This window comes from Centropristis striata, chromosome 1 (genome assembly GCF_030273125.1).
Source record: "Centropristis striata isolate RG_2023a ecotype Rhode Island chromosome 1, C.striata_1.0, whole genome shotgun sequence".
NCBI lineage: Eukaryota > Metazoa > Chordata > Actinopteri > Perciformes > Serranidae > Centropristis > Centropristis striata.
In genome coordinates, this window is record NC_081517.1 from 18072509 (window position 1) to 18098897 (window position 26389).

General features: G+C 37.2%; 2 protein-coding genes and 2 long non-coding RNA genes across 4 annotated transcripts; all 4 read right to left on the reverse strand.

Annotated features, from left to right (window-relative positions):
- Positions 1–362: 362 nt before the first annotated feature.
- On the reverse strand, positions 363–994 carry LOC131978188 (uncharacterized). Its single transcript, XR_009394943.1, has 5 exons — positions 953–994; positions 810–832; positions 655–676; positions 516–543; positions 363–419 (listed from the first exon to the last, which is right to left on the reverse strand). It is a non-coding gene; the product is annotated as an uncharacterized LOC131978188 (long non-coding RNA).
- A 284-nt stretch (positions 995–1278) lies between these two features.
- On the reverse strand, positions 1279–4630 carry LOC131960857 (uncharacterized). Its single transcript, XM_059326444.1, has 6 exons — positions 4568–4630; positions 3776–3978; positions 3555–3661; positions 2911–3026; positions 2630–2806; positions 1279–1314 (listed from the first exon to the last, which is right to left on the reverse strand). Exons 1-6 carry the CDS (start codon positions 4628–4630, stop codon positions 1279–1281), a joined length of 702 nt encoding a protein of 233 aa, XP_059182427.1.
- Positions 4631–4674: 44 nt separating this feature from the next.
- On the reverse strand, positions 4675–5730 carry LOC131974425 (uncharacterized). The gene is made up of 3 exons (XR_009394663.1): positions 5640–5730; positions 5000–5102; positions 4675–4711 (listed from the first exon to the last, which is right to left on the reverse strand). It is a non-coding gene; the product is annotated as an uncharacterized LOC131974425 (long non-coding RNA).
- Positions 5731–21593: 15863 nt separating this feature from the next.
- On the reverse strand, positions 21594–25857 carry LOC131967823 (piggyBac transposable element-derived protein 4-like). The gene is made up of 3 exons (XM_059328723.1): positions 25523–25857; positions 24884–24967; positions 21594–23592 (listed from the first exon to the last, which is right to left on the reverse strand). The coding sequence occupies exons 1-3, from the start codon at positions 25693–25695 to the stop codon at positions 21759–21761; spliced, it is 2091 nt and encodes a 696-aa protein (XP_059184706.1). The 5' UTR covers positions 25696–25857; the 3' UTR covers positions 21594–21758.
- Positions 25858–26389: the final 532 nt, after the last annotated feature.

Genomic DNA, 26389 nt, shown 5'->3' on the forward strand with positions numbered 1-26389 from the left:
CCAGCTGATTGGCTGTGAAGTTCTCCAGCTGCAAGTGTGGTAAAGTTTAGTAATTAATCCTGCATGCTGCATAGACACTTATATTTGACACTTGTAGTAATTTATTTTACTACTTTTAACTACGTCTTTTATTTTATTTTACTATTTACAATCTGTTTGATTGTATTGTTTTATTTATGGCATAATTTTAGATTGATACACTTATTATTTATTGCTGATTGGTATATGGAATTGTTTGTTTTATTGTTGATTTTATGTACAGCACTTTGGAGACGTTTGTGTTGTTTAAATGTGCTATACAAATAAAGCGGGATTGGATTGATTGGATTGAATAAGTCACCTGTGTGCAGGCATATGTCTCCAAGGCCAAACCGCAGGGAACTTCCATTGATGTGTTCAGGTGAGCGAGCAGGTAAGAGCTGTGAATACAAGTAAAAAGGCAAATAGACATCAACACAGAGACTTCTGAAGGAGTTATCTGTAAATTCTGATATGAATAAAAACAAATGGGATACCTGTTAGCTCCTCTGCAGATGTCAGTAGCTGTCGGGGGGGGGGGGGAAGTCTCAAATGATTATATCTCTTAAAAGTATTTACTGAAATGTAATTAGTAATGGATTGAGATATTACGGTGACATGCCAAAGAGCTCTTACCATTGTACTCTGTTGATGGGCACTGTGATGGATTTAACACATTTGCAGGTAAATTAACATCATTTATCAGTAAAATCCTAAACATGAGCTACACAATTCAGACAAAGAAGATGGACATTGGAAATATAAATTGAACAGATTTAAAGATATCTTACCGTGAAGTTCTCTGGCACACACTCTGTCCAAATAAAAAAAATTACAGTACATTTACTAATAAAATACTAAAGCAGAATGTATGAGGAAGGTAATTGTGACTTTGTGTTTCTGTTGTTTTTGTGTGCGTGAGAAAGAGACTGACCATCTGGTACGACGTCTGTCAGACGATCTATAAGAGGCCAGATGACTGGTTCCATATCTGGTGGCAGAACATCTATGGCTCTGTACAATCTCACAAAACTGACAAAAAAATCATAAAACTTATGTAAAATACTTCAAGAGACCACACATCACATAAAGCTGCATAATCCTATAACAGGAATGCATCTGGTTCCAAATCTGCATCACATGTGAATTGGGGAAGTACATGTGAATCTTTCCAGAATCTAGCCAGTACCAGGCTGGAATATATCATCAACACGGCAGTAAAATGTAAAAAAAACAACAACAAAAATCAACTCAAAGTACTCACATGGGTTCGTAGACAGTGCAGGGTGCAGGATCCTGACAAATTGAATATTTCACAATTAATCATCCAGGACAGTCAAAAGTTTTCCAATAATAAAATGGATAGTAAGGATTTTTTTTTTAAACTGGGGCTGTATGAGATATGTATCCCTAGTCAGTGTATGACCGATGTCAGCCCCAAGTTTGAAGAAGGGAAGCACCTTAACATATTTAAGCCACCTAAAAAAAAATCAATGAATTTGATGTACACTGTATATAGAATATTTTCACTTTACCTTGCCATCAGACAGCCCTGTTAAAGTTTAAACAGGGGGGAGTGAAGTTCTTAGCTATGCTCTCTTCAAACCACCAAACTCCATTGACAAAAACAGCAATTTAGCAACTGGAGCTGCTGTTCTACCTCGGTTTTGATCGTTGGTTAGTTTGTGTTATTGTATGACTTTGGTGTTGGAAAGGGTTAGTACAGATCTACTACAGTCACACAAAAACACAAACAAACTACCTGTAAATCAGCAACTCCTGTGTTCTATGAGGCAAAATTACAGGGTTTTTTTTAGTCTGGTGTCTGAGTCAAGGTTAAAAGAGTTGTGGATTTTTCATTAATTTCAGTTTTATTTCCGTTGTGAATTTTTGTGTTGAATTCGGTTAGTTTTAATTTGTTTTTAGAGTGAGTTTGCTTCTTTCTTTTTTTTTAAATGCTTAGTTTTAGTTTTTATTAGTGTTTGTTTTAGTTTTTATGTAATGGGGGTTTTTGTTGGGTGCGAGATTCAAAAAGGTCACAATAAATTTCACCTTTATTTCCTTTGCCTTATCCATCTCAGCCCCAATAAGGTTTGAATTTTGGTTCAAGTGAAGTGCTGAACTTTTTGAAGGCAACTGACAAACAAAGTCGTGTAGCGTCCCAGTATCAATAAACATATTTATGTTGCCAAAGACGAGATCGAAGGACATTTTGAGTTAATTTTGTAACCACACAATACAGTTTCAGTTATTTATTGTTTTTTAAATTTTATTTCAGTTAACAAAAATGTATTTCCAATTCTAGTTTTCATTTTTTTGTTAACTATAATAACTGTGGAAAACGTAGCTAACGGCTTCAGTTCGCCAGGCGTATACTTAAACATTGCTGTCTGACATCAAACCAGTAAAAATATTCTAAATACAGCAAGCAAACATTTTTTTTTTATTGCACATTTTTAAGTGGCTAAAATAGGTTTTGTTAAGCTTCTGTAACAGCACTCCTGCCTGCTTCTGAAATACACTGACTGTGGATAAATACTCCACCTCACAAATATCAGAACTATCCCTTTAGTGTTGCATATCATTACAAAGCTGAAAAAAAAGAAGTTACCTGGTAGCTGAGATAGGCCACGGTGCTCAGGACAGACTCAAGTTGTCTCTCGTAAGGGGACTCAAACAGGAAGTCAAATATTCGGTTGATGACAACATCTTTCTCAGGAGGAGTAGGAAGAGGCAGCAGCATCATCTCTGCTATTTGATGTGGAGTCAAGAGGTGAAGAACCTTAAGCTGGACAGGAGACAAAAGAAAAAATAGAAAAGATTAACAATGCAGCAATGATGTCAGATAAGTTAGTTCTAGCGTTTCAGCCTGTCAGTGTTTTCCAAACTTACTCCAGAGAAGTTTGGGTAGAGTCTGTACAAGTCAGTGATGGGGGCAAATCTCAAATAGACGCCAAAGTTTTTTATCATCCATTCACTTTCATTGGCCGAGGAGATACACCAGTACCCTGAAACACACATGCAAAAATTAATTAATGTATGTTATATAAATATACACACACTCACACACACACATATATATATATATATACATACACACAGTATATATTAATTAATTCTTATTACGTTACACATTTGAGGTGCTTTTTTGAGTCTTACCATTTCATACAACTTTTACAACAAACTTTTTAGTCTCCTACATTTATTTGACAGCTAAATTAAGTGAGTTACTGTAAGATTAAATTTTTAACTTACTGAAAATATGGTCATCCTTTCAAATCCAATTCATTTTTACAGAAAACACCACATAAAATAGTTAAAATAGTCACATTGGTGGAGATTTCTGCCTTAAATTAAGTCTCCCCCCCCCCCCCCCCCTTTTTTTTGCCAGAGATTTTGCTAAAGATTTTATTGATTCAAATGTTTGAGATTCTAGTGATTTTTTTAGAAGCTATTTTGCTTCTTTGCAGTTATTTTTGTTGTTGTTCTTTTGTAAAAATGTTAGAGGCTGCTATTTCTGCTAACACTTTACTTACCAGAGTTGTTGTGATGCATCAAAAAGGGATAGATGAAGTGTTGATAGACGTTGTAATCTGGATAATAATAATGTTGGTGATGCTCGCGTTTACTGAATTCTGCCACACTGCGCAGATTGGAAAAGAAAAGAAAAGAAAAATGAGGAATGACATTTCATACAACATGTGTGTGTGTGTGTGTGTGTGTGTGTGTGTGTGTGTGTGTGTGTGTGTGAACTCACAGGGATTGGTAAGCTGAGCAGGAGAAGTTCTTGGTGCTGAGGCAGGACAGGAGGGCTGTCGGTACATAATGAGGGAGGGGCTCCACTTTGACCCTAAACCAGATCTTGATGTATTCTGGGTCCTGCAGGTTTTCCTGGGGCGGAGACTGAGAGTCTGCCTCACTAATTATCTGGTTAAAGTCGGAAGCCAGCTCTCTGAAGTTCTACAGGAGAAAAAGAAGGTATTGTTTCAGCCTAAATTTTTACACACAAAGTAGTTTGCATCAAATATATGACAGTGGAGCGTCTCCCAGTGGGAAGTTACTGTTGAATTGATAAAAAATTACTTTTATGGTGGAGGTTTTGTATGTCTATAATCAGAGTTTGATATTAAGTGCCAAATGCAGGTAGATTTTCCCTTTGCTGAGTAAATCTCAGGCTTTCCTGCCCACTGGTGGTTAAATGTTGGCATTAAAAAGTCATGCAATTTAAAAAAATGTGCTGGGAGTCTATAAGTTACTGGGTTTTTTTTTGTCATTTACAGACGTGCTGCTGATCCTCCATTTTACACGGTCACTTATTAACCTGTGACACTGGTCATTATTTTAACAGGCCAGAACAATGGGAGGAAAACACTATTCGACAAGAGAACAAACTTAAACACGGCTTGCAGGGTTCCAACAATCCCAGCGCATGAGACTTGTTAACTGTTGTAAAAGTTAATGACACTAAAGTTTGGCAGTATGTTCAGTTCAGCATTAACTAAGCTATGTAAGCTCTTGAGTGTTTTTTTCCCCAGTTTGATATACTTACCACTGTAGACAACTCTTTCATAAGTGAATTCAGACGTTTTGTCAGCTCTACAGTCAATCTCATGACCGTCTCCTCGGAAATTACCAGGTTGCTACGAGCAGCACAGTGCAAAACATTGGCTATGTTTTCCACCGCGTCGGTTAGCTGGTAGGATGAAAAAACAAAGATGGTGAGACGAAAGAAGAAGCTCTTTAAGCAAACGTAGGTTAATATGATGCTGGTTTGAAGGCAAAGATTGGTCAAACCAAATATTGATTTGATTTAGATTTTTTTCCTGTTCACTGATTTTTTTTGTAAATTCGTGGGAAAAAAAGATTAAAATGACTATTTTTTAAAAGCATTCTTATTTTACAACATTTTTTCACACCTGCCTAAGACTTTGACACAGTACTGCATATAAGAAATTAAGAAATTAATAAAATCAAGGCTCACCCCGCAAGGTCTCTTGTCAAATGTGATGCTACAGAGTTCCTGGATATCAGGGGTTTCATCGTCCTCATCCTCATCATCCACGCCATCCACATGATCCAGATGGCTGCTCACAAGCATAATAAGCGGACAAACTCAACACATTTTCTCTTTATGAAGTAACATACCAGCACCTTTAGCTGCTAGATGCTGCAATTTCCTCACCAGCTAGTCACTAACTTTGTATTTGTGCAGTTTGTTGTTTAACTGGAAGAGTACAATGGGTTTATTCTAGCTTCTCCTTTTTTTTTTTTTTACAAAGTGGCAACAACGATGCATGAAAGGTGAAGCCAATGCAGAAGTGGTTTACAGTTGCATTCTTCTTAATGGCCAGCAGGGGGCGACTCCACTGGCTACAAATCTGAGTCGAGGCTTCAAAACAGAAGCCTGTAAACAAGTGGGTGATGTCATGGTAGCTACAACTTCTTTTATGTCTTTTGCTGAAGTCAGTTGCCTTCTGAGACTCATAAAACACAACGAGCTGCACAGAGCGACACTTATATGGTAAATGCTAAATGCTGCATTTCATTGCATTGCAGTAATTGACGACTGAGCATCCTATCTTTATGGACACACACTAGCTTAAAAAAAATACAATACTTACAACACTTCGTGGAAAGCCAATTTAATCTCTTGAGGAATTTGGGTTCCGTTGTTTGGCAGGAACCTCTGTAACAATGGCATCACCACATGCTGGAACCAGTCCTCCACATTCGTCACGTCAAACTCTGGGCTCTCTGGAACTTCAGATGCATTTTGTGGCTGGTAAATGTCTGCCAGCTCAGCCAGAGTCCAGTTGAGCAGAAACTGCGTCAAAGTGGTGCTTCTGATTTCTGACAGGTCCCTCTGGAGAGACACAGCATGTCAGGAGTTACTTCACCTGGCAGGTGTACTGACTCCATGTTGATTTATGTATATGTGCATGTGTGAGAACTTGTACCTCTTGTGTAAAGGACACAAAGTTGTGGACAAAACTCCTCATGGGTTTGACAGCTGCCATGAAGCCATTTACAATCTGTGATTAAAAACAGGGACAAAATGGTCTAAAGTTAGATTTAAGACTTTGGACATGTTGCAGGACAATGATGGGAAAACAACACTGACATAATACCAACATATAAAGTTTATATAATGAACTTGTTAGCAAAGAGTTGCCTATTTACACACCCAGTAGATACATAGCAACATTATCATGAACCAAGAGTTGTGTTTCTGTCCTCCGGATGAAAGGAAGTCCAATATTCACTCTCTTTTTTAGCTCTAGTTTGCTCTCCACCAACTTTTGAAAGAAATATTTGGTTCTTTATCAGCTAAATGCCCCAGTAAATTCACCAGCTACTTACTTACTTTGTCTGTCTGCTGTTTGGTGATGAGCTTAAGGCACTTGTTTGGATTCAATAAAATAAATAAATAAAAATGTTAATTAGTAAGCTTTGTCGTAAGCTCTGCAGTAAGCTTAACAAACTTCGTAGACCCCGGGCAGAGTCAAGCTTAAAAGCTTGAGTCAAGACAGCTAAAAAGCATAAAGCATATTTCCCAAAAATGTCAAAGCATTCCTTTAAGGAGAGCAGTAAGAGTGAACTGAATTCAAGCATAAAACTCTCTGTAGATCTGCAGACTGTGGGTTCATCACTTTGAGCGACACTTTGAAATTACACACAGTCTGTAAATGCATTGTCAACATAAAGATATTTGTAAGAGCAGCTTTTAATACAAAACACACACTATGGTCCCTCTACGAATTATGGTGCAAATGCATTTAGGGTGTGTCCTACTCAACATATGCAAATAAAATGGCACTTAATTTGGGTGCAAAGTAAGGTGAAATAGCAAAATGGTTTGGTTTTCGATATGAATCATGTGTTTTGGATGTGACATGAATTAAACCCATCACAAGGTCATCGGGCCAGGATTTGGATTTTTTCTTCTTCCTCTTCCGGACACAATTTTGGCCCGCTACAAATTATATATCAAAACTTGCGGTTTGATCGGGATCGGTGTGCTATTACTTTTCTCTATGGAATAAAAAATGTTCGCAATGAAAGTCCTAAAAAACTGCGCAAAATTTTGCATTGAAGTGAATGGGACAGCCAAAAAAAAATGAGCGAAAAAGAACAATAATTGGAGATTTTTAAACGTCTACTTCTCCGGCATAATTTCATCTAGAGACCCCATTGACTCCCATATTAAAAACGTAGGAAGATTTCTGTAGAAAAGCATATTCAACAGTTTCTCGCTATTTCTTAATTTTTCTTCACAAAAACATATTTAGCTGTTCAGGAAGAACTCAGAAAAAAGTGAATTCGGATCAATGATAGGTATTATGGTTTTGCCAAAAATGCTTTCTGTTCGAGGCCAAAAATTTTAGTCTGTCCACCTCTGGCTGCTGTAACTGTGCCGGAACATTCTACAGCGGCAGTTAATTCTGTTGATTGCTCTGTTCTGATTGGTCGACCCCAAAGCCTTTGATCCTTTGATGTATCTCTCACAGAAAGAGAGACCCAGACACACACAAAAACACACACACACACACGTAACTTTATGTGATTACAGTTACAGATACACACACACAAACACACAGACACACACACGTGCGCGTAAGCGTGCACACTTTTCCAGATACACATGCTTTTCACACACACACACACACACACACACACACATTTTGAGGTTAAAGGGCATAGGTTGCTGTATAAATAAATATAAGAATGCTTGTTGAAGGTGTGCTCCTTGTATATAATATAGTATCAAAACATTACACCGGCAGTAGCTCCCGTGGCTACTGCCGGTGTGTGTACACTTCTAGTTCCCTTTAAAATGTTGCTATTTATGGCAGATTCAGCAAATTGGAGAAGCTAGTCGTTTGTGCATGATTGTGGCTCCTGGCAGGTGGACGCTCTGCAAGTGCTTTCTCCCAATCCTCTGTCCCATCAACAACTCTTTCTGACTGTATATGAGCAAATTAATTGATAACCTATTTAACCTGAGGAGGAGGACCTACAGTACAGTACCTCTCTGAAGCCGTTGTGTGGGGACGGTGGTGGGTAAGGGTCATATGTGGGATATGGAGGATAGGTATGGGGGTATTCAGGGCTGGTCCAGTTCTCGCTCCCACCAGGACTCGTCCAGTTGTGTCCACCTCCAGGAGTCATCCAGTTGTGTCCACCTCCAGGAGTTGTCCTGTGGTGTCCACCTCCAGGAGTCGTCCTGTAGTGTCCACCTCCAGGAGTTGTCCTGTGGTGTCCACCTCCAGGAGTCGTCCTGTAGTGTCCACCTCCAGGAGTAGTCCTGTAGTGTCCACCTCCAGGAGTTGTCTGGGCTTGTCCACCTCCAGGAGTCGTCCTGTAGTGTCCACCTCCAGGCGTCGTCCTGTCGTTTCCACCTCCAGGAGTCGTCCTGTAGTGTCCACCTCCAGGAGTCGTCCTGTAGTGTCCACCTCCAGGAGTCGTCCTGTAGTGTTCATCTCCAGAAGTTGTCGAGTTGTAGCCACCTCCAGGGCCGGTGGTGGGGTGAGGGCCAGGGCCCCCTGTCAACAAACTGTGGAAGACCAGGCTCAGGGTGCCGTTTTCTAAACCTGCAACCTCAGGCCGTAGCATCAGCTCGGCCTTCTGCGCTGGAGACAGCAGGTCAAGGACCTCCAACTGCAGTGGAGAAAAAACGAGGAAGGAGAGAGGAGGGTTTAAGATATTGACGTAGAACCGTGATAAACTAAATAAAAAGACGCTGTCGCTGTGAGGTTGACTGCCATTGTAAATCGGGTAAACTCAAGTGAACTCACTCCACTGAAGACCAAGTTGAGTGTTGAAAAGTCCTTCATCCGGGCCATGGCTCTGAAGGCGCCAAAATTCTTCATCAACCACTCCTCACTGCTCTCATATCGGCTCGCACAACCTGCACAAAGATCACGCACGTACAAAACATCAACATGTGTACAGATATAGAAGAAATCTTCTACAATTTATTATGTATTTTGTCACATGTATGCTACTGTGAACCTACTACTACTAATTTCTATCAGTGTTACTGCATTCCCAAGTCTGAGCCTAACTCCACTTACTGCAAAATTTTGAAAAATGGTAAAAAAAAAAAAAAAAAAAAAAAAAAAATGAGTGCGTAATGGCTCATGAACTCAGAGGGAGGCAGGTATTTTTTATAACATTTTAATAAATAGATAAGTCCCAACCAGTCGACTTTATATCAGGATTAATCTTGCAAGGTTCAAGGCTGATTTAATACAGTAGTATATTTTACTTATGTCCTATTTCTTGTTGCAGCTGAGCATGTCTGCATGTCTCAAAAAACAGCTATGATAAGAATTGCTTGGCTGTGTTTGCTCTCACAATAAAGTTGTTTTTCAAACCAAAATTGTTGCTTGAAATAGTACAAAACTGAAATAAAATTAGACATATAAAAGCTTTACCAGATATTCCGTCTCGAGACAGAAATGGGTACATAAAGAATGCGTAGATCCACCTCCGTCTGACTGGATCCATCTTAGAATAATAGTAGCTCAGCTCCCTCACCCTGCAAAAAGAAATGAGATAGTAAGATACAGTTTTTGTAACAAAGGTAAGAGAAACTTGCAGAAACGCAGCGACTCAAACATACACAGTCTGGTAGGTGGAGCAGCTGAAGCTCTTAGTGCTGAAGCAGGACAGTAAGTGTTTGGTGATGGATTTCAGCAGCGGTTTTATCTTGACCTCTATCCACATCTTGACCAGGTCTTCGTTCTTGAAGGGGTCTGCTCTGGGGTTTATCTCCAGCTCCCCCTGAAGGCTAAGAAGTGGCACTCCTGACGTGCTAGACTTCTGTATTTGTGATTAAAAAAAGGAAAAAGAATTTGTTATAATATATTCATGTTATGTGGGTGAAAAATACACATTATTTTTTGACATATATTCAATTGAAAAACTGTACCATATAATTATTGTTTAATTAAGGTGAACATCCACTTAAATGCACAATAAGTATTTTTTTTTTTAAATCCATGAAGTTGATAAGGTAAAGCACTAAACATGTTGTCTTTATACAGTATTCACTTGAATATTAAATGAGCAATTCTGTTTTAATGGTTACATACAGCATCTATACTTTTCAAAAGATACTACAGGCAAAAACACCTTTTCATCCAGAAGTGAATTTAAAGATTTTGGGCTATATATACATTTAGGCGTTTATTTTTTACGACAATTCTATTGAGATTTGTTCTTAATTAACCAAAAGTTAGCAGTAAAGCCTTATTCGCATATTTAAACATAACCTTGAAAAAAAAACTTGGGAAATAAACACACAAAAATAATAATTGTCTTAATATAAATAATCAGCTGATGAAGTTTCATGGGGATATCTCTTTGTTATTGTTTTTTCCCTGCAATGTCTTCTCTGCGTTCAGTAACATAATAGTTGTTATAGAAAGAAACCACACCGCCAACCTGTCACAGTCTGGAAAGTACGAATGTTGTTTTGTGAGAAAACAAAAAAACGGCATTACAAAACCAACTGGTCAGGTTGGTATTCGGGACAGCATTCCTTCCATCATGTGTCTACTGAGGAACATTCCTGTCAGCAGTTGGCCGTACCATGAAGGTATAGACATCCATCGTCGCCTCAAGCATTTCTTTCAGCCTCCGCATGTGGTCCCTCCCCGTGTCTGTCTCTGGCAATCCCACACAGTGAAGGAAGTGAGAGGTAGGATCTGGCATCTAGGAATACAGGAGGAATGGAAAACTTGAACAATAAGGAAACAATTTGATATACAGTAATATTGAACCAAGCTAGAGCTAGAACTACACTAGGAATTAGAAAGGTTCTTTCCAAAGAAATCAGAGCTCATAAATACTAAGCCAAAAGTCATAGTGAGTTCATATTATGTATCACTTAATGTGCTGTTTTGGAACAGTTGGTTCCCAGCTGTTACAAAGCCTTATGTAGCAAGTCACTGCATTACTGATCTGGCAAACTAGTCATGCTGGATTTAACCAAGCAGTTACCAGTTAACTAAATGCAATTTCAACACACTTGCACTTTACCTTGTCTTTCAATTTTATGCTACTTTATACTGCTACTTCACAACAGTTTGGAGTGAAATATTGTCACATAAAAATCTTATCCATAGTATTTCTACATTGTAGAAACTCTGACATAAAATAGCAGTAAAACCACAGATATCATTCATAATAATATTAATAAAACTCTTATCCATTTAGTTTTACATGTACCAGGGCACTATTTTGCATCCTGGCTCGTTGCCATGGCTAACTGGAACAAAGCCATCACTTGTGGTATTATTTACACCTGTAGTTTTGTGTTAAAAAATAACTATGTCTGTTGTCTTTGTTCCTCTGTAGGATGTTGGACACAAAGGACACTTTGTTTTTAAAAGCTGGCACGCACTTATATAATCTAATTGTATAATATGACTCAAGACCTACTTATTTAGTCTAGCTTTTTTTTTTAAATGATCATTACCATTTTTTAATTATGATCTATATTTGTATTTATTTTTAGTATCCATTTATTTATTTTTATTATTAAATTTATTATTATTTTTATATATTTATATAATTTTATCTGGTGTTTACTCACTGAAAACCGTTTCCTCAGATGGTGCTTTTAACGGTATTGAATGTTGTTCTTACTACCAGTATTAATCATTCCTTCACCGCAGTCACCAGATCTTTTGATAAACTTTGTATTTTATGGAGCTCCATCACATAAATCTGAACAATATGAAAAAACTATTTTGATCTTGTTGGCATGTGATTTGGGCAGTTTTCCAAGAATCATGTGACAGTGAAGTCATATGTCCTGGAGCTAAATATTATTATGAGGTATAAATATCTCAATCAATTACCCTAGACCACAGACTTATATAAAGTTGCTGCCAAATACGTCCCAGCAGACCCCAGCAAATCATGACATCAATTATAAATAATAAATAAAAAGCTCTGGAGCTATTTTGCTGATACTGAAAAGATGCTGGCTTTGAATGATAAAAAACAATACATATCATATCCACCCCAGACAAAAATGTTGTTATCATTTGTTCTTTAGAAAACAATCTGAGAAATTGCCCTTAAAGAACAGATAAAAATCAGATGACGTCTGTACCTGAAGCTTCAGATGGGATTTGATTATGATGATATATCCACATTTATCAGAATAATAATACTTAAAAATAGAGGTAATACATTTTTAGATAGAATTTCTCTTTAACATTTTTTGTTTTTGTTCATAGCACTGAAAAAAGCAAACTCTTAAGGATATTTGTCTAATTTCTGATCAAAATATCTTATTATTACAATTAATAAAAAATCTAATATTAAGAAATCTTAACATGGGTATTTTCACTTGTTCCAGTGGAAGATTGTTTTTACTTATTACAATAAAAAACACCTTAAATGAATTGTTTGTACAGCATATGAAAGCTTCACTCACCTGAGCACATGATTGTGATGCGGTGCAGTTTCCATATCTGTAGTTTTCCACCAGTGACGAAACAAACAAGGCAATAGTTCAGAGAAAAGGGATGACACATGTCATTGCAATTAGAACAGGGTGTCTTTATAAGTGGAAAGAACATTTTATGCTCCACTAGTTTTATAATGAAGTTGTTGTGTTGTTTTTTTTCATTTCACAATTTGATCTTACCTTTGTGCAAGTGTTCCCCCTGTGAGGAGAAGAAAAAAGTTCATTATTAAAGCCGATTGAATAGAATTAGAAGGACTTAAACTAGATTTGGACATGTTTTATCATTTATGTTTTAAAGGTAACAGCTTTTTTAAAAATCCTGTTTCATCTGTTTTCTAATTCATTATTTATATAACTCTTTGTAGATTGTTGAATTTCAAAATGGTCCCAACTGATAAAGAAGCTCCAGATTTGAACTCTTAAATTCCAGTTTATCTGTACTGAATACAACTATGATATGTGCTTGGTTGTCTGTACTTAATGACATATCAAAGAAATAATTTGAAAAAAAGCATACTGCTGCAAAACAAAAGCGACCAAGAAAGACAAGATACGTGCAGTAGCTGTAAATTATATTGGAGTTCCTGTGTAGAGATAATCAAACTAGTGCAAAGACCAAAACCAACAGCGATTTAATCCTTTTAACCAGTATTGTCAATAGGGCTTTGTATTATACATTTTTTTATATTCCAATTTCTTTATGTTTAGGAAACTCTAATCGAATAAAGAACTGACAACTATATGCATAAAATCAAAAAAAAAAAAAAATTTAAAGAAGTGTTTTTTATTTGTAAAAAATTACACAAATTACTGGCAATCCATCTGTATAGAGGTTTATAAGAAAATGACCCTACTTCTCACTTGATTTATTACCTCAGTAAACATTTTCCTAATAACTTAAAGTTCTCAATTGCTAGATTAAAGTCTTCGTCAATACAGCATGATGTTCAATGTGTAAATTATAGCCCCATTTAGAGTAAAATAACAATATAGGGTCTGCCTTATAATGTCCAAAAACACTGTGAGATGTGCTGTGCTTAACAAGTTTATTAGACCAGCGGTTTGAGCCACAGCTGTCCTTAATTTACAGCATTAGTATTTACCAAAATCATTTTTTATGTTTCTGTAATGGTTAATAGAGCAGTATGTAAAAGCTCTTTAACCAAATGATATTTTAATGCTAAAATATAATTATTATTGTTATCCATGAGTTTTCAAATTTACTGTTTTACAAAAAACTGTAAAAATAGTAAAGCACATTATTATTTTTATTTCTTGATTAAGATATCAAAGTATAGTTATCTACTTGCACTCCTGAACAGAAAAATGAGTTTTAATGGTTGAAAGTTCTGCTTGATTCATTTCGGGCTCAAATCTGGTTATACAAAGGTGAATTCAGTTTGTTATTTGCCAAAGAAATGGCAACAACAATTTAGTTTTAAACAAGATTTCTAAAATATTTATGTCTTCTCGTTTTTAAGACAGGTGATCTAATAAATTCGTTAAGCACTGTATGAGCTATTTTTTCACTGTGATGAAGGGGAATGACAGCCAGTGACATGATGCAGCTATCTGAAGTATTTTATAAGACATTTTCACCAGCTTTGTCCTTTAAGGGAGAAAAGACACCAAAGTCTGCTCTTACCAAAGCAGCTCCACAATAGGTAAACCAGCAGGAACAGGTTGGTTGATCTCATGATGTGACGAGTCTCATGGGACGAGAGGGCTTTGTGCTGAAATTCACTGGGGAGGAAAATCAGAGACAGCAGGTGACACAGTGAGACGCCACACCAACAAACACTAAGAGACTAAAAAGAGGATCAGACGTCTGAATTACAAAACTAAAAATCCCACAGTTCTCTTTCTCTGAAGGTAAATTCAAAGATATGGCAAGAACATTTTTTTTATATCAGCCTGCTTTGAGAACAGCAAGTACAGCATGAAATCTTATGTAATCAAGAGTCTGGCCACTTTTTGCTCATGTCAAGTCAGATTTGTTTAAACATATTTTCAGTCAGATCATCGTTGCCCAATTGCTGTCATCACTATGTGCTTAACATTCATGCAGGTTTGAAACCTGTATGTTTTGTGGCAGATATGAATCAGGGAGTGGCTGTTGGATAGTGACCTTTAACTTAGCGGTACAAAGATGAAGAAACAATAGATGGATCACTGGAAAGAATGCTGAAACTCAACACCATTCAAGTCCAAACAATGAACACAAAGACAGCATCAACATGATGCTGCACAAAAAAAAAATATACTGAAATGCTAAATGGAACCGGAACAAAGACACATCCTGTTTAACAGAAATAGCTCCAGTATTTGTCACTAATACCTTAATCTACAGCCGATTTCATATTGATCCATCAAAAGCAGGGTGATTTTTTGGATAAATTATGTCACAAGAAAAGAGAGTCAAAGGTAAATGTAGTCTCACAATGTGTCACGTCTCTCAGCTTCTGTCATGGTAAAGTGACAACACATAAAACACACAGTTGTTTTCGTCACTTAAGATGACATTGCATTGACTTGCGTTCCTTGCCAGGGAGTATACCCAAAGCTTAACCAAGAACCAAATCTCACCCAAGCTGGAAACACAACATGGATGTGTTTTCTCCTTGTAAAGTTGTTAAGCCAAACAGTCCCCAACAGGGCTTGCTGGTGTCGATATAGGGCTGGGCAAAATGACCTCAAATCAATATCACGATTAATTGAACATTTTACCTCAATTACAATTAAAAAGTGATTAATTTGTTTTTTGCCCTCATAGTTCACTGACATGGTCTCTATTGTAATTATGCTCAACTATAAAAGCTGTAATATTCTTTCTAATAAGAGTGCATATCTTTGAGATTTTAAAGAAATTAAGGATACACACAGATTAACTATTTTGTGGCTATTTATTGAATATTTTGAACTGAGATCAAAGCATTGCTTGATGCAAAAATGCCACGTTTTAGTGTGTCCAATGTGTCCAAATGACAGACTTGGCATATTTGTGGATACAAGCTGCTTGAGTTCTCCTCCATGTTGCTGATTGCCACGGAAAATAACCAAAATAATTGTCATGGGCAAGATTATGTCGGTTAGAGGTTCAGATTGTGTGATAGGCCTACACCTGGTCAGTAACACAATTCACTCTGGATTTCCACCCTGACTCATCTCATCTGTATGTCTATTTAGCCTACCTATCTTTCAGAGTTTTAAAGCATGCTACAAGGTTCGATTTTCCAATAATATTCAAATAGTTTCCAGTGAATATCAATGTTCAATGTGTATGTGCTGGATGGTGTGCGTACCTTATGAAAAGTAAGTGTTTTATGGAGTTGCAGACGTTGTAGTGGTGTGCAGGTAATGTGCAAATTCTGTTATTCATGATTAGCATGCTAAGCGAAGAATTAGCTTTATTCACTTCTTATGTTTCATTACTATGTAATTCAGGGATGATATTCATGTTGCTTAGCGTAATGCCCATAATCATTTGATATGAGATACTTACATGCAATATAGTAAATCAGCTAATCGTGTTCATATATTAACACTACGCAAGAGTATTACACCTCATTGTACCCCCCACCTTCACACACAAACTCATTTGGCCATAATTGAAAAATCTACTTAATCTCCCATTATATAAATACAAACTTCCTACAGATACTGCACTAGTTTTAATGATCTAAGTTTAAACTGAAATTTTCATTTTCGTAAACACAGCTTCCCAACTTTTTTTGGAATCGGTGTTATACATTTTATATTGCTAAAATAAATCTATTGTAGTTGATGCGTCTGAGCCAAACATGGCCAAATAATACCGTTGTAACTTTAGACTGTATATAAAGATTGTCCTCTAGGAAATATGTGTCTCATTAGCTCACTTGCTGCTTCACGATCTTCACCAACTGGTCATTCATTTTGTCTGTTTGCCGTTTGACGCTGTGGTGATAGAGTGCAGTGGAGTTATGCAAGCTTCAATAAGTTGGATGAGAGTGAAGTTTGTAAAACAGGTATTCAAATGAAGTTTCCTCTCAACACTTTCACCCACTGATTTCTTCCTTCACATATTGCGACATGTTAGAATAAATAGTTGGTTAAACTTTCAAGTGTTTGTTCAGGATCAATCCTTCTCCACATACATTTGTAGTTCTGGCAGGTGAAAAACAAACACTGTTTATTAGATTATTAATGACTAGTTTGCTATTTCTAAGAGCTGGAGCTTCAAAGGAGTGCTGTGAATTATTTGAAAATGCCAAACAAAGCTGGTTAAATGACTTCACCTATCGACATACAAATATTCCCACTTCCTTATTGTTTTGTGTCCATAATATGAAAGCAGAAGAAAAAAAACTGAATATGAAATTGGGTTACAGGTTACACTGACTTTCTTTTAAATCCCTTCTCAAAACTAGGAGAACATTTAATTTCCAACATGTCTTATCCTTTTCATGTTCTGTCTCCTATTTTTATATAAGCTCTGGGTATTTTATCTCCATTATGTTTGAATTGTTATGGAAAGTGGTATTAAGACAAGTTAATATAAAATAATAATTCTAAGCATTTAATTTATTTTTTCATTTATTTATGTGAACATATCTTTTTTTAAATATATATTTATTTATTGCGTATTACTCTACTTTTCCTTAATTCTCTTAATAGAATAGTATTATATATTATTTAAATTATATTATTATAATTATATAACAATATTATTTTTAAATAATGATATTTATTTATTTTTACCCTTTTTTTTTCATTATTTATTTTTTCTCTTCCCTACAGCTTTTCTTATTCTTTAAAATAATCCTTCAGTCAATAACTGAGTAACTGAATAACTTTATTCTTTTCATTGACCCCAACTACACTCAGTCATTACATCATCTGAATTTCCCGTAATACATTTATTTTTCTTTGTTCTCAGGGTTATTGAGAAGGCAATTGTTTAATTAAGCTCACATAGGTTTGAGCACACCCTAACCCAGTTTAATGAGGCAGAACTTATTATTCCCGCTGCTCAAATCCCCAAACGGCATGTTGTTACCAGAGACACACACTCACACAACAAAAAGGACCAGATTATAATAGACTTTAAGTGATTTTTTAACCTTACTGTCATTGTGATTATCTGCCAGTATACACCATAAACTTAGCAATACCCTATTCCTGTTTCTCATAAATAAGGATAAACAACAGTCAATCTGAACAGATCTGTCAATGACAAAAACACATAAATGATGATGGGATCCTTTTGGTTGCAGCGACAGACTTGGCAAGGACATAAAATGACATAATGACATGAAATCAATCTTACCCAATCTTATTTGTAGCTGGAGCTCTTCAGGAGCCGTGAAGTGCCGCTGTTTAATTCTCTCTGTCTCTTTCTTGACACCTGAGACACAGGTGCTGCAAGCAAACTGCTGAAGGGAGTGTTGTCTTGTGATGATGACACAGGTAATTATGGTTCACTCCTCTGTGCTGCACAAGTGGGACGGACAAGGTTGTTTTTTTTGCTTCAAGCGTGGGCTGCAATTGGTTTGTTCATGTATGTATGTTTGTGTGTTTGTGGCGTTTACACTCAGATTTTCTGTGTGTGAAAGGGACAGAAAAGAGAAAGACAGAGACACGAGTATAAAGTTACGTCTGATTCGTGTTCCGCAGGTTACACCTCCCTAGTATTTGTTTTAGGATATATAACCTTCAAGCTTTGTCCTCGATAAAGCTATTTAGACTCTAACACAAGTATGTTTAACTTAGAGCAGCACCTGACTTTGAATTCTAAATAGCTTATCAGGGAAAGTAAAGTCGCACCCAACCCAGGCATCATGTGTGCACAGCATAATAAGGGTTGACCATAAACAGACCTGAAGAAAGGAGATTTGTTTTAAGGCTTTCAAAGGTGCTACATTTCCTTAATATATCTAATAATTTATTTCAAGGTAGTCTGCCAATTTGCTAAAATGCTAAACGTAAGAAATAACAAGCAAATGATGAGCAGAAGTCAAAATGTTGATAGGAAACATCAGATTCTGAACAGAAGCTGCTCTGAGAACTGGTGTTTATGTGTACGTGCAACACATGAACACACACACGCCATGGCATGCACACACACAGAGATCAAGTTAAACCAGTTTGATAACCACATGGCACATCGACACACTCAATTCAGTATGACGGAAAGTGATTCATTCAGTATAAAGGGTATTTTACTCTGAGTAGCGAAGGTTTGTAAAACAGGAAACAGAGAAAAGGATTTTGTGGTTAAAGTAAAAAGAAGTTTATTCAAACATTGGAGAAGTTCACAACAAACACTGACACAATATACTTCCGAATTTCAGTCAGATTCGGTCAAATTTATTGTACTATTAATACTTTTTTTCTATTATTCTTTAAAATGACACAGCAGATATAATGTAGCTAAAATGTACATAAACTAATGCATTTCAAATATTTTTTAAGTTGTGTGTATAAAAATTGAAGCTTGACTAAAGCATTAACAATATTCTTTTTATGTTAGGGATCTAGTAAATAATTTTTTTCTTTTTATCCAAAAGAACATTCACTCTTTTTTTTTTTTTTTTTTTTTTTTTTTTACAGTACTGTAAGATTATTGTACATTAATTTAACTACATTCTTTAAATGTATCTTATCTTTATCTTATTTATTTGCCTAATATAAGCTAATAAGCATTATTTTCAAAAAAGTTAAAAATGTAATTTACAGAGGGAAGAAAGGCAAAAAAAAAAAAGATAAATATGTATGCTGTATAAATCAGGCTATGAACAATATATGAACAAATCTCTGTACCCCTTATTTTGAGAAAATGGTAAAGATAGATATTGCAAAATTCCATAATTCCTGAGCTTAACTCCACTCTACTGCCACAAGTGGGCAAAGGGCTCAAAGGAAGGCAGGGAGCAGTGATGAAACATACGTTCCAACCAGCGGACTCTATGTTAGCATTGGCCTTCGAAGTTCAACTTTAAACCATAAAATGCCAATTTTCATGTGTTGGTAAGAAACTGCAATATTTAATGCGACAGAACGGTTATATTTAGTCATTTAATTTAGTTTACTGCTCAAAAACATGTTTAAATGTGCAGTACCACTTTAATTAATAGATATCACCATGAAACTTAAGACTATTGTTTTTTGTATGTTTCTGAAATATTATGTTTGAATATGTCGCAGTGTATGCCAACTTTTGGTGAATTTAAGAGAAATATGATGCAAATAGTGTAAAAAAAGTGTACAAACCTGTTTCTAAAAAGGTTTTGATGCTGTGTAAAATGCATCACACACATCAATGTGTAAAACAGAATGCATCAAATTCAGAATAAGTGTATATATTTACAAAAAACGAGTGTCCCACTTTGAGTTTGAGAATGTAGGCTGCAAAGGATTTTCAAAATAAATGCATTCTACTTTTATTACTTTTTCACAGCATCCCGATGCTTCTGGAATCAGGCTTGTAGTAAATCAAACACCTTAATGTGTATTTTGTACATTTGCATTCGACTAGTCTGAAGGAAGACAGCAAAAATAGCCTAAAAGAAGCATAAAAAGTCCAAAATATCAAAATTGAACTGTAAAAAAAACAGTTTTTGCTTATGGTGTCTTACCTTCAACAAATGATGGCAGCAGAACTTTAATAATTAAAAACAGTAATTCTCAAGGTTCACACATGTGACAACATGACTTGGCAATTTGCAGTGTTCTCTCTCTGCATCATAAGACTGTTCCCTCGACTGCATCCTCCCTGGCTGCTTCCTTTCCCTACTGAGTCATCAAACTTTAGACTACCTGAAGTCTCCTGCCACCTACTGTCGGTTTTGTTATTTGTTATACTCACCCTGAGTAGGTATTTTGTTTGCAGCATGTCAGTCTGCTCACCAGTCTCCTGCAGTCTTCTCCAGCATGTCAACCTCATCCTGCAGGTTTCTCCTTCCACTCACTGCCAAACTTCACCTGCTCCTCTCTTCTGTTAGAAATACCCCCAAAACATAACATCCAACCACTTGATTTATTTCCACTTACCTGATGCTATTCTCGTTGCTCATGCTCTTTAGTCATCAGGTTAAATCAGTATAATATTCTTAGGAAAACTGAGTAATTCTCCTTTTTCCAAGGACATAATGGTTGCTCCATCATTGTACCCTTAAAAAACAGCACAGCAGTCTACAAGATGGCCCACCCTTTAATATTTCTGGATGCATTAAACTAGTGTGGGCAATATTGCACCAAGACTGCTTTGTGGCCAAAGCAAACTCAAAAGCAGCGTCCTTGTATTCGTAATTTCATTGGCTCCACAAAGCTTCAGTCAACAGCACACTCGGTTGCTATTGGCTGGATCTTTACAACAATAAGAAGGGCGGGGACTTTCTTTCAATACGGATTCTCATTGGATGCGAGTGATTGTGACGCCAGAAGGAACCTTTAAGGCCGCGTTCAGACTACAGGCGAATCTGATTCAAATCAGATTCCTACTCAAATCCGATTTTTAGGGCTGACTGTCCACACTGTTTTTAGCAAGTGTCCAAAATAGTCATATAATTACGATGGTGACAAGAACAACAACAACAAACATGATGGAGGCAGGTCACCTCAGTATATTGGCCTCATCACTGTCCAGTAGAGGTGCAGAACATCTCAGAGGCACCAGGGGAGAAACCGGGCGGATGGACGCCCCCGTCGGGCCCGTATGTCTCCCAAAGTACTGTTAATTTGATCAATTTACTTTTTATTCTAAAATAATTATTTTTTAATATTTTTTCAATAATCTATCTGATGTGCACTAAAATCAGCTTGGCACCAAAAGTTCATTACTTGTTTTGTTTTTTAAATTGTGCCAATGAAAGGTTTGTGTATTGCAATCAATACCAGACTACTTTATTTACATAAAACCCACAGTGGGTAAATATCTGGCATCATGTGTAAAGTTAACAATGCTGATCATTAAGGTCTAGCAATAATAGTAATTTAGAGCTGCTATAACTAGTGCTGTCAGAATACAGGTTTTGCAGTAATGTCACATGAATGTATACACATTTATATAACCCTAAAGACAAAGGAAAACCAAATGTAAATTGGATTTTACAGGAATTTATTTAAATCACAAACACATCACAGGAAATATCTTGGGCATTTGAAAATGTATTTTCAGGCTTTAGGAACAGAGAGGAAAAAAAACACATCAAAAGCTATTTGCATTTATTTACAAAAAAGTCCAGACATCCATCTGTCTGCCTTTTACAAAAACTTAGCTATGCCATTTCTCAAAGCAGTTCCTGTTTGCAATGACACAGAGGGCCACTTTACATGTTTTGCATTTCCAGGGGGTAGCCTGTTGGACCTTTCTGCTTATCCTGCAGAGCACACAGCCCCTACGTCCATAAGAAGCTCTTTTGCTTTTTTCAGTCTGCTCACTAATTATTATAGGTACATGGATAGACTTTGTCTTTGCAAGAGGAATCGTGATAGTGACATTACACAGTTGGGTTGTCAGCTTCTGCAGGAAGGCTATGTGGGCCATGGGCTGCTCCTTCTTCTCCATGCAGAGCTCTTTGTGAAGGAGGTAGCTGTTTGTAGCTGCAATGTCCACTAAATGATACAACAACTTCTGGTACCAGTGCACGGTTCTGTGGTGAACAGAATAATATTGTATAAGCTGATCTGACATGTCCAAATCTCCCATGTAATTATTATATTCAATGACAGGTGTTGGGCATGGGATGGCTCTTGTGACCCAGTTGCCAGACTTAGTTTTTGCTCTCCTGTTCACTGTTTCGCCAGAGAATGCAGAGTGGATTGTTGAGCAGACATTTACCTCACGTGTGTCCATCCACTTTACAAAAACCAGTGGGTTGCGGCGGATCCACCTGATGGAGCCTCTTGGATCCTTTTTTGTTAAGATGTTGCTTTGCTTGTCTCTGTATGTGCCACATGCTCCAATGTTAAGCTTGAACAGTTTCAAGAACAGTTTTGGACTAGTATAGAAATGATCCACAAAAAGATGATAGCCACAGCCCAGGTATGCAGGATTTATCAGGGACATTACAGAGTCATAGGCTACTCCAAAACCTGAGGCAATCTGGGACTTTCCAGTGTACACAGCACAGTCCACAGTGTAGCCATTGCGGCTGTCTGCCAAAACAAAGAGTTTGACGCCCGATTTGACTGGTTTAGCCTTCATGTGTTGGGTCATTCCAGTGCGAGCTTCTGTAGCAGCCATCCTTTCGTCGATGGAGATGTTCTGCCTGGGGTGGTAAAATGATTTGCAAGCATTTTTGATTGTGTCTAGAATGGGCCTTACACGGAACAGGTGGTCATAATCAGGGGTCCCCTTCTTTTTGTCATTCTCCACATCTTCCTCAGGATCACTCATGTGGATGTTCCATGAGATGACCCTGTACCTGTCCCGTGACATGACGTTTGCGGCGAAAGGCACACTGAAAATTGTGTTCTTTTTCCAGTAGTCAGAGATATTATGCAGTTTCACCAGCGAGAAGAAGAATGTCAGTCCCAAAAATGTATAAAGCTCCTTGATGTTGAGTTCAGTCCATGTGTATTTTCTGCCTTTTGCAATGTTTTTGGCAGCCTGTTTGTTAGTGTTACTGCAAATCGTTTGAGCCACATCCTCACTGAAAAACAGTCTGAACAAGTCCAGTGGAGTGTAAGAGCTGTCCGAGTTCAACTGATGTCCCGGGGTTCTTGCAGGTTTAAATGGCTTGGGGCTGGGACATACATCTTGATCCTTCTCCGTTTTCCAAGTCCTGGCTAGAGTTGCTGACTGTGGCTGAGTACGTACTTTTATTATGGTTGTGGAAACACTTCGTAAATGCAGCTGACAACGAAGCTGTAAACGTTGTTGTGCTTTGGAGCCAGTGTGTGGTGGTGAGGGAGACCGTGCTCTTTTCCTTCCATGCGAGACTGTCTTAGGTGTTGAAGAGCTGGCCTCCTGAGGAGAAGAGGGGGGGCTGAACTGTGGTCCAGCAGCAGAGGGGCTTGGCTGTGATTCCTCCTGAGGTGATGAGGAGGGGGTGGCATCTTGGTCTGCAGTGGGTTTGCTGGGCGGCTCATCTTGTTTTTCATTGCTGTAGATGAAATGAAAATAAATATTAGATTATCAGTATTTAGTATTTCACACAGTACGTGAGAACAATGGCTGAGATTGCTTGATACTGTCCTCCCAAGCCCCCACCCTGTTGGCCTACTCACACACTGGGTGGAGACCCCAAACCCCCACAGTTTGTTGTTTACAGTCTACGAACAAATTATTGAACATGTAATAACAAATATCAATAATTTGCTTTTTTATACTTTATTTGGTAAAAACTAACAAATTATTTCACATGTAATAATAAAAGAACATTTATTTGCTTGTTACTTTATTTGGTGTTTGTTTACTTGATTATTTAGGCTACTGTCAACTGTTATGCTTCATTATTAGATAGATAGATAAGATAGATATACTTTCTTTATCCCAAGCTGGGAAATTACAGTGTAGCAGCAGCATTACACACAGAGACAATGACAACACAATTAAATAAAAACAACCTAGGCATACTTCAAGCAATAAAATATAAAAATACAATAAAATTTAATGTAAAAAAAATAAAGTGTCTAAAGAAGGAGTATGTATTAAGGAGTTGAATTCCAGTGCAGAACAAATATGAATATGCAGTATAAAAATGTTGGTGCCGTGAAACAAATAAGGTGCCATGAACAGTGTGCATAAAAAACACAAAGTGCATAACGACTGTATGCAATGAAACAGACTATCATTTGTTACTGTACAGTGTGATGGCATGTGGCAGGAAAGACTTTTTATATCTGTCCCTTTGACAGGTGAGCTGGAGCAGCCTGTGAGAGAAGGTGCTCCGCTTATTTACTCATTTATATCTTACACTGTTACCTGGGCTGCTCATCTGGTTTTTCACCACTATAAATAAGTCAGAGCACAGTACATGAGAACAATGGCTGAGATTGCTTGATACTGTCCCCCCAACCCCCCACACTGTCGGCCCATGAATGAACAAATGACCACCAACCACTCTGTGTGGAGACCCCAAACCCCCACACAGAGTTTGCCACATATCTAGGTAGATTGTAAACAACAAAGCCCAACCCCAACACTGTGTGAAACAGGTCAAGACCAAACAGATTAACAAATGACCACCAAATGTACAAATAAAAAACTAACAACTAATTCACATGTAACAACAAAAAAGCATTTATTTGCTTCTGTATAATGTTTTTGCTGCTTAACAGTTTACTTGCCTTTTTAAGCTATTGTCTCTAGTTTTACTTAATTATAAAACTGTTGCCGAAACCTCGTCGTTACACTTTCTCCATCTACTGTAAATATAAATATGGGCCACTTACTCTTCCGATGGCTCCAGCCCCTCAATGCATGAGAGTTCATCATCCATGTGAAAACTTTCTCCTTGAGATTCTTCGTCATCATCCCTTTGGAGAACAATTCAACAAGTTATTTTTTGTGTGCAAATGTTTGGCTGTATTAGCAGAGATACAGAGTGAAAGGGGAGACAGAGGGGAAGATGGCCAAAAAAGGGAACGCAATGGGGAAGAAAACATTCTATCATGGATTATTATGCAAAGAAATGGATCAATATGGGACGCATTGGTTTAAATAATGTTGGCTAACATCATATTTTTTTTCTACTGGAGGGCACCTTAGAGAGATAATGTGTTATCTACCAAGAGGGCATTTTCTGAATATGGGGGCATCGACCCTCCTGCCCCTCTCTTGCCACGTGTTTCCAGGTGAAACAATCGGAAGAACATATACTCTGTACCAGCACCGTGCACAGCGTGTTAAATAGACAAAAAAAATCTAAACATTCTTTGAAAGTTTAGAATGCGTCCGGCTGAATTGTTTGCTGTGGTATCGAAAGGGGCGTCGAGTGTCCTTTTAAACCAGCACGGTGTCGAAACTTGATTTTCTGATATTGTGACAACCTTAACATCAAGCTACAAAGCATAACACACTCAAACACTTACATGTCGAATGACAGGTCTTCTTCATCCAGAGACATTTCTTCATCCTCGGAGTGAGTGGACGACATTTCGCTCTGCACGTCCGATGCTTCGGAGTCGGACACATCGCTTAAAGGAGCTTTGTAGTCGCCAAGCATGTCGTTTGTCTCATACACCCTTATGTTACGTGTCGCCATTATTGCCGCAACAAATGTATAACACTACCTCACGTTTTTAACTTTCAACTCGTACGCGTCCACACGCCATCAGCTGGTAATTCACTTTACGCGGACTTTTTTGTTGTGGCTGCTCTAAAAGTCAGCGTGGCCTCTGTTTCTGAGTTTCATTGGCTACACAAAGCGTCAGTCAACAGCACACTCGGCTGCTATTGGCTAGATCTCACAGCAGAATAAAAAGGGCGGGGACGTTCTTTCAATACGGACTCTCATTGGATAATTGTTTTGGACCGGAAGTTCTTTTTTTTTTCTTTCATTAAAAACCTATGTTAAAAACTTTATTACAACCACAAATAACTCCACATGGAGTATTTGGAGAAACAAAGTAATCAAAGTAAATAAAAGCATACATAGAATTGTACAAATAATAATTTATATTTTCTTTGAGAGTAACTAAGAAATCTGTCTCTGTAATATTATTTTGCTCCAAATACACCGCGATTTTATCAGCTTCATCGTTGTTTGATTCGACATATATAAGTAATAAATGTAACTTAAATCCATATAGTAATTCAGTGTAATTTCCAGGGAGTATCACAATAAACTGATTTTATAAGTCAAGTCGCTGGAGTTCCCTCTGAACTCAAAGCCATTTTAGGGTGTGTTTTTTTGTTTTGTTTGTTTTTTGCTCTTTTCACATTTTTCTCACTACGAT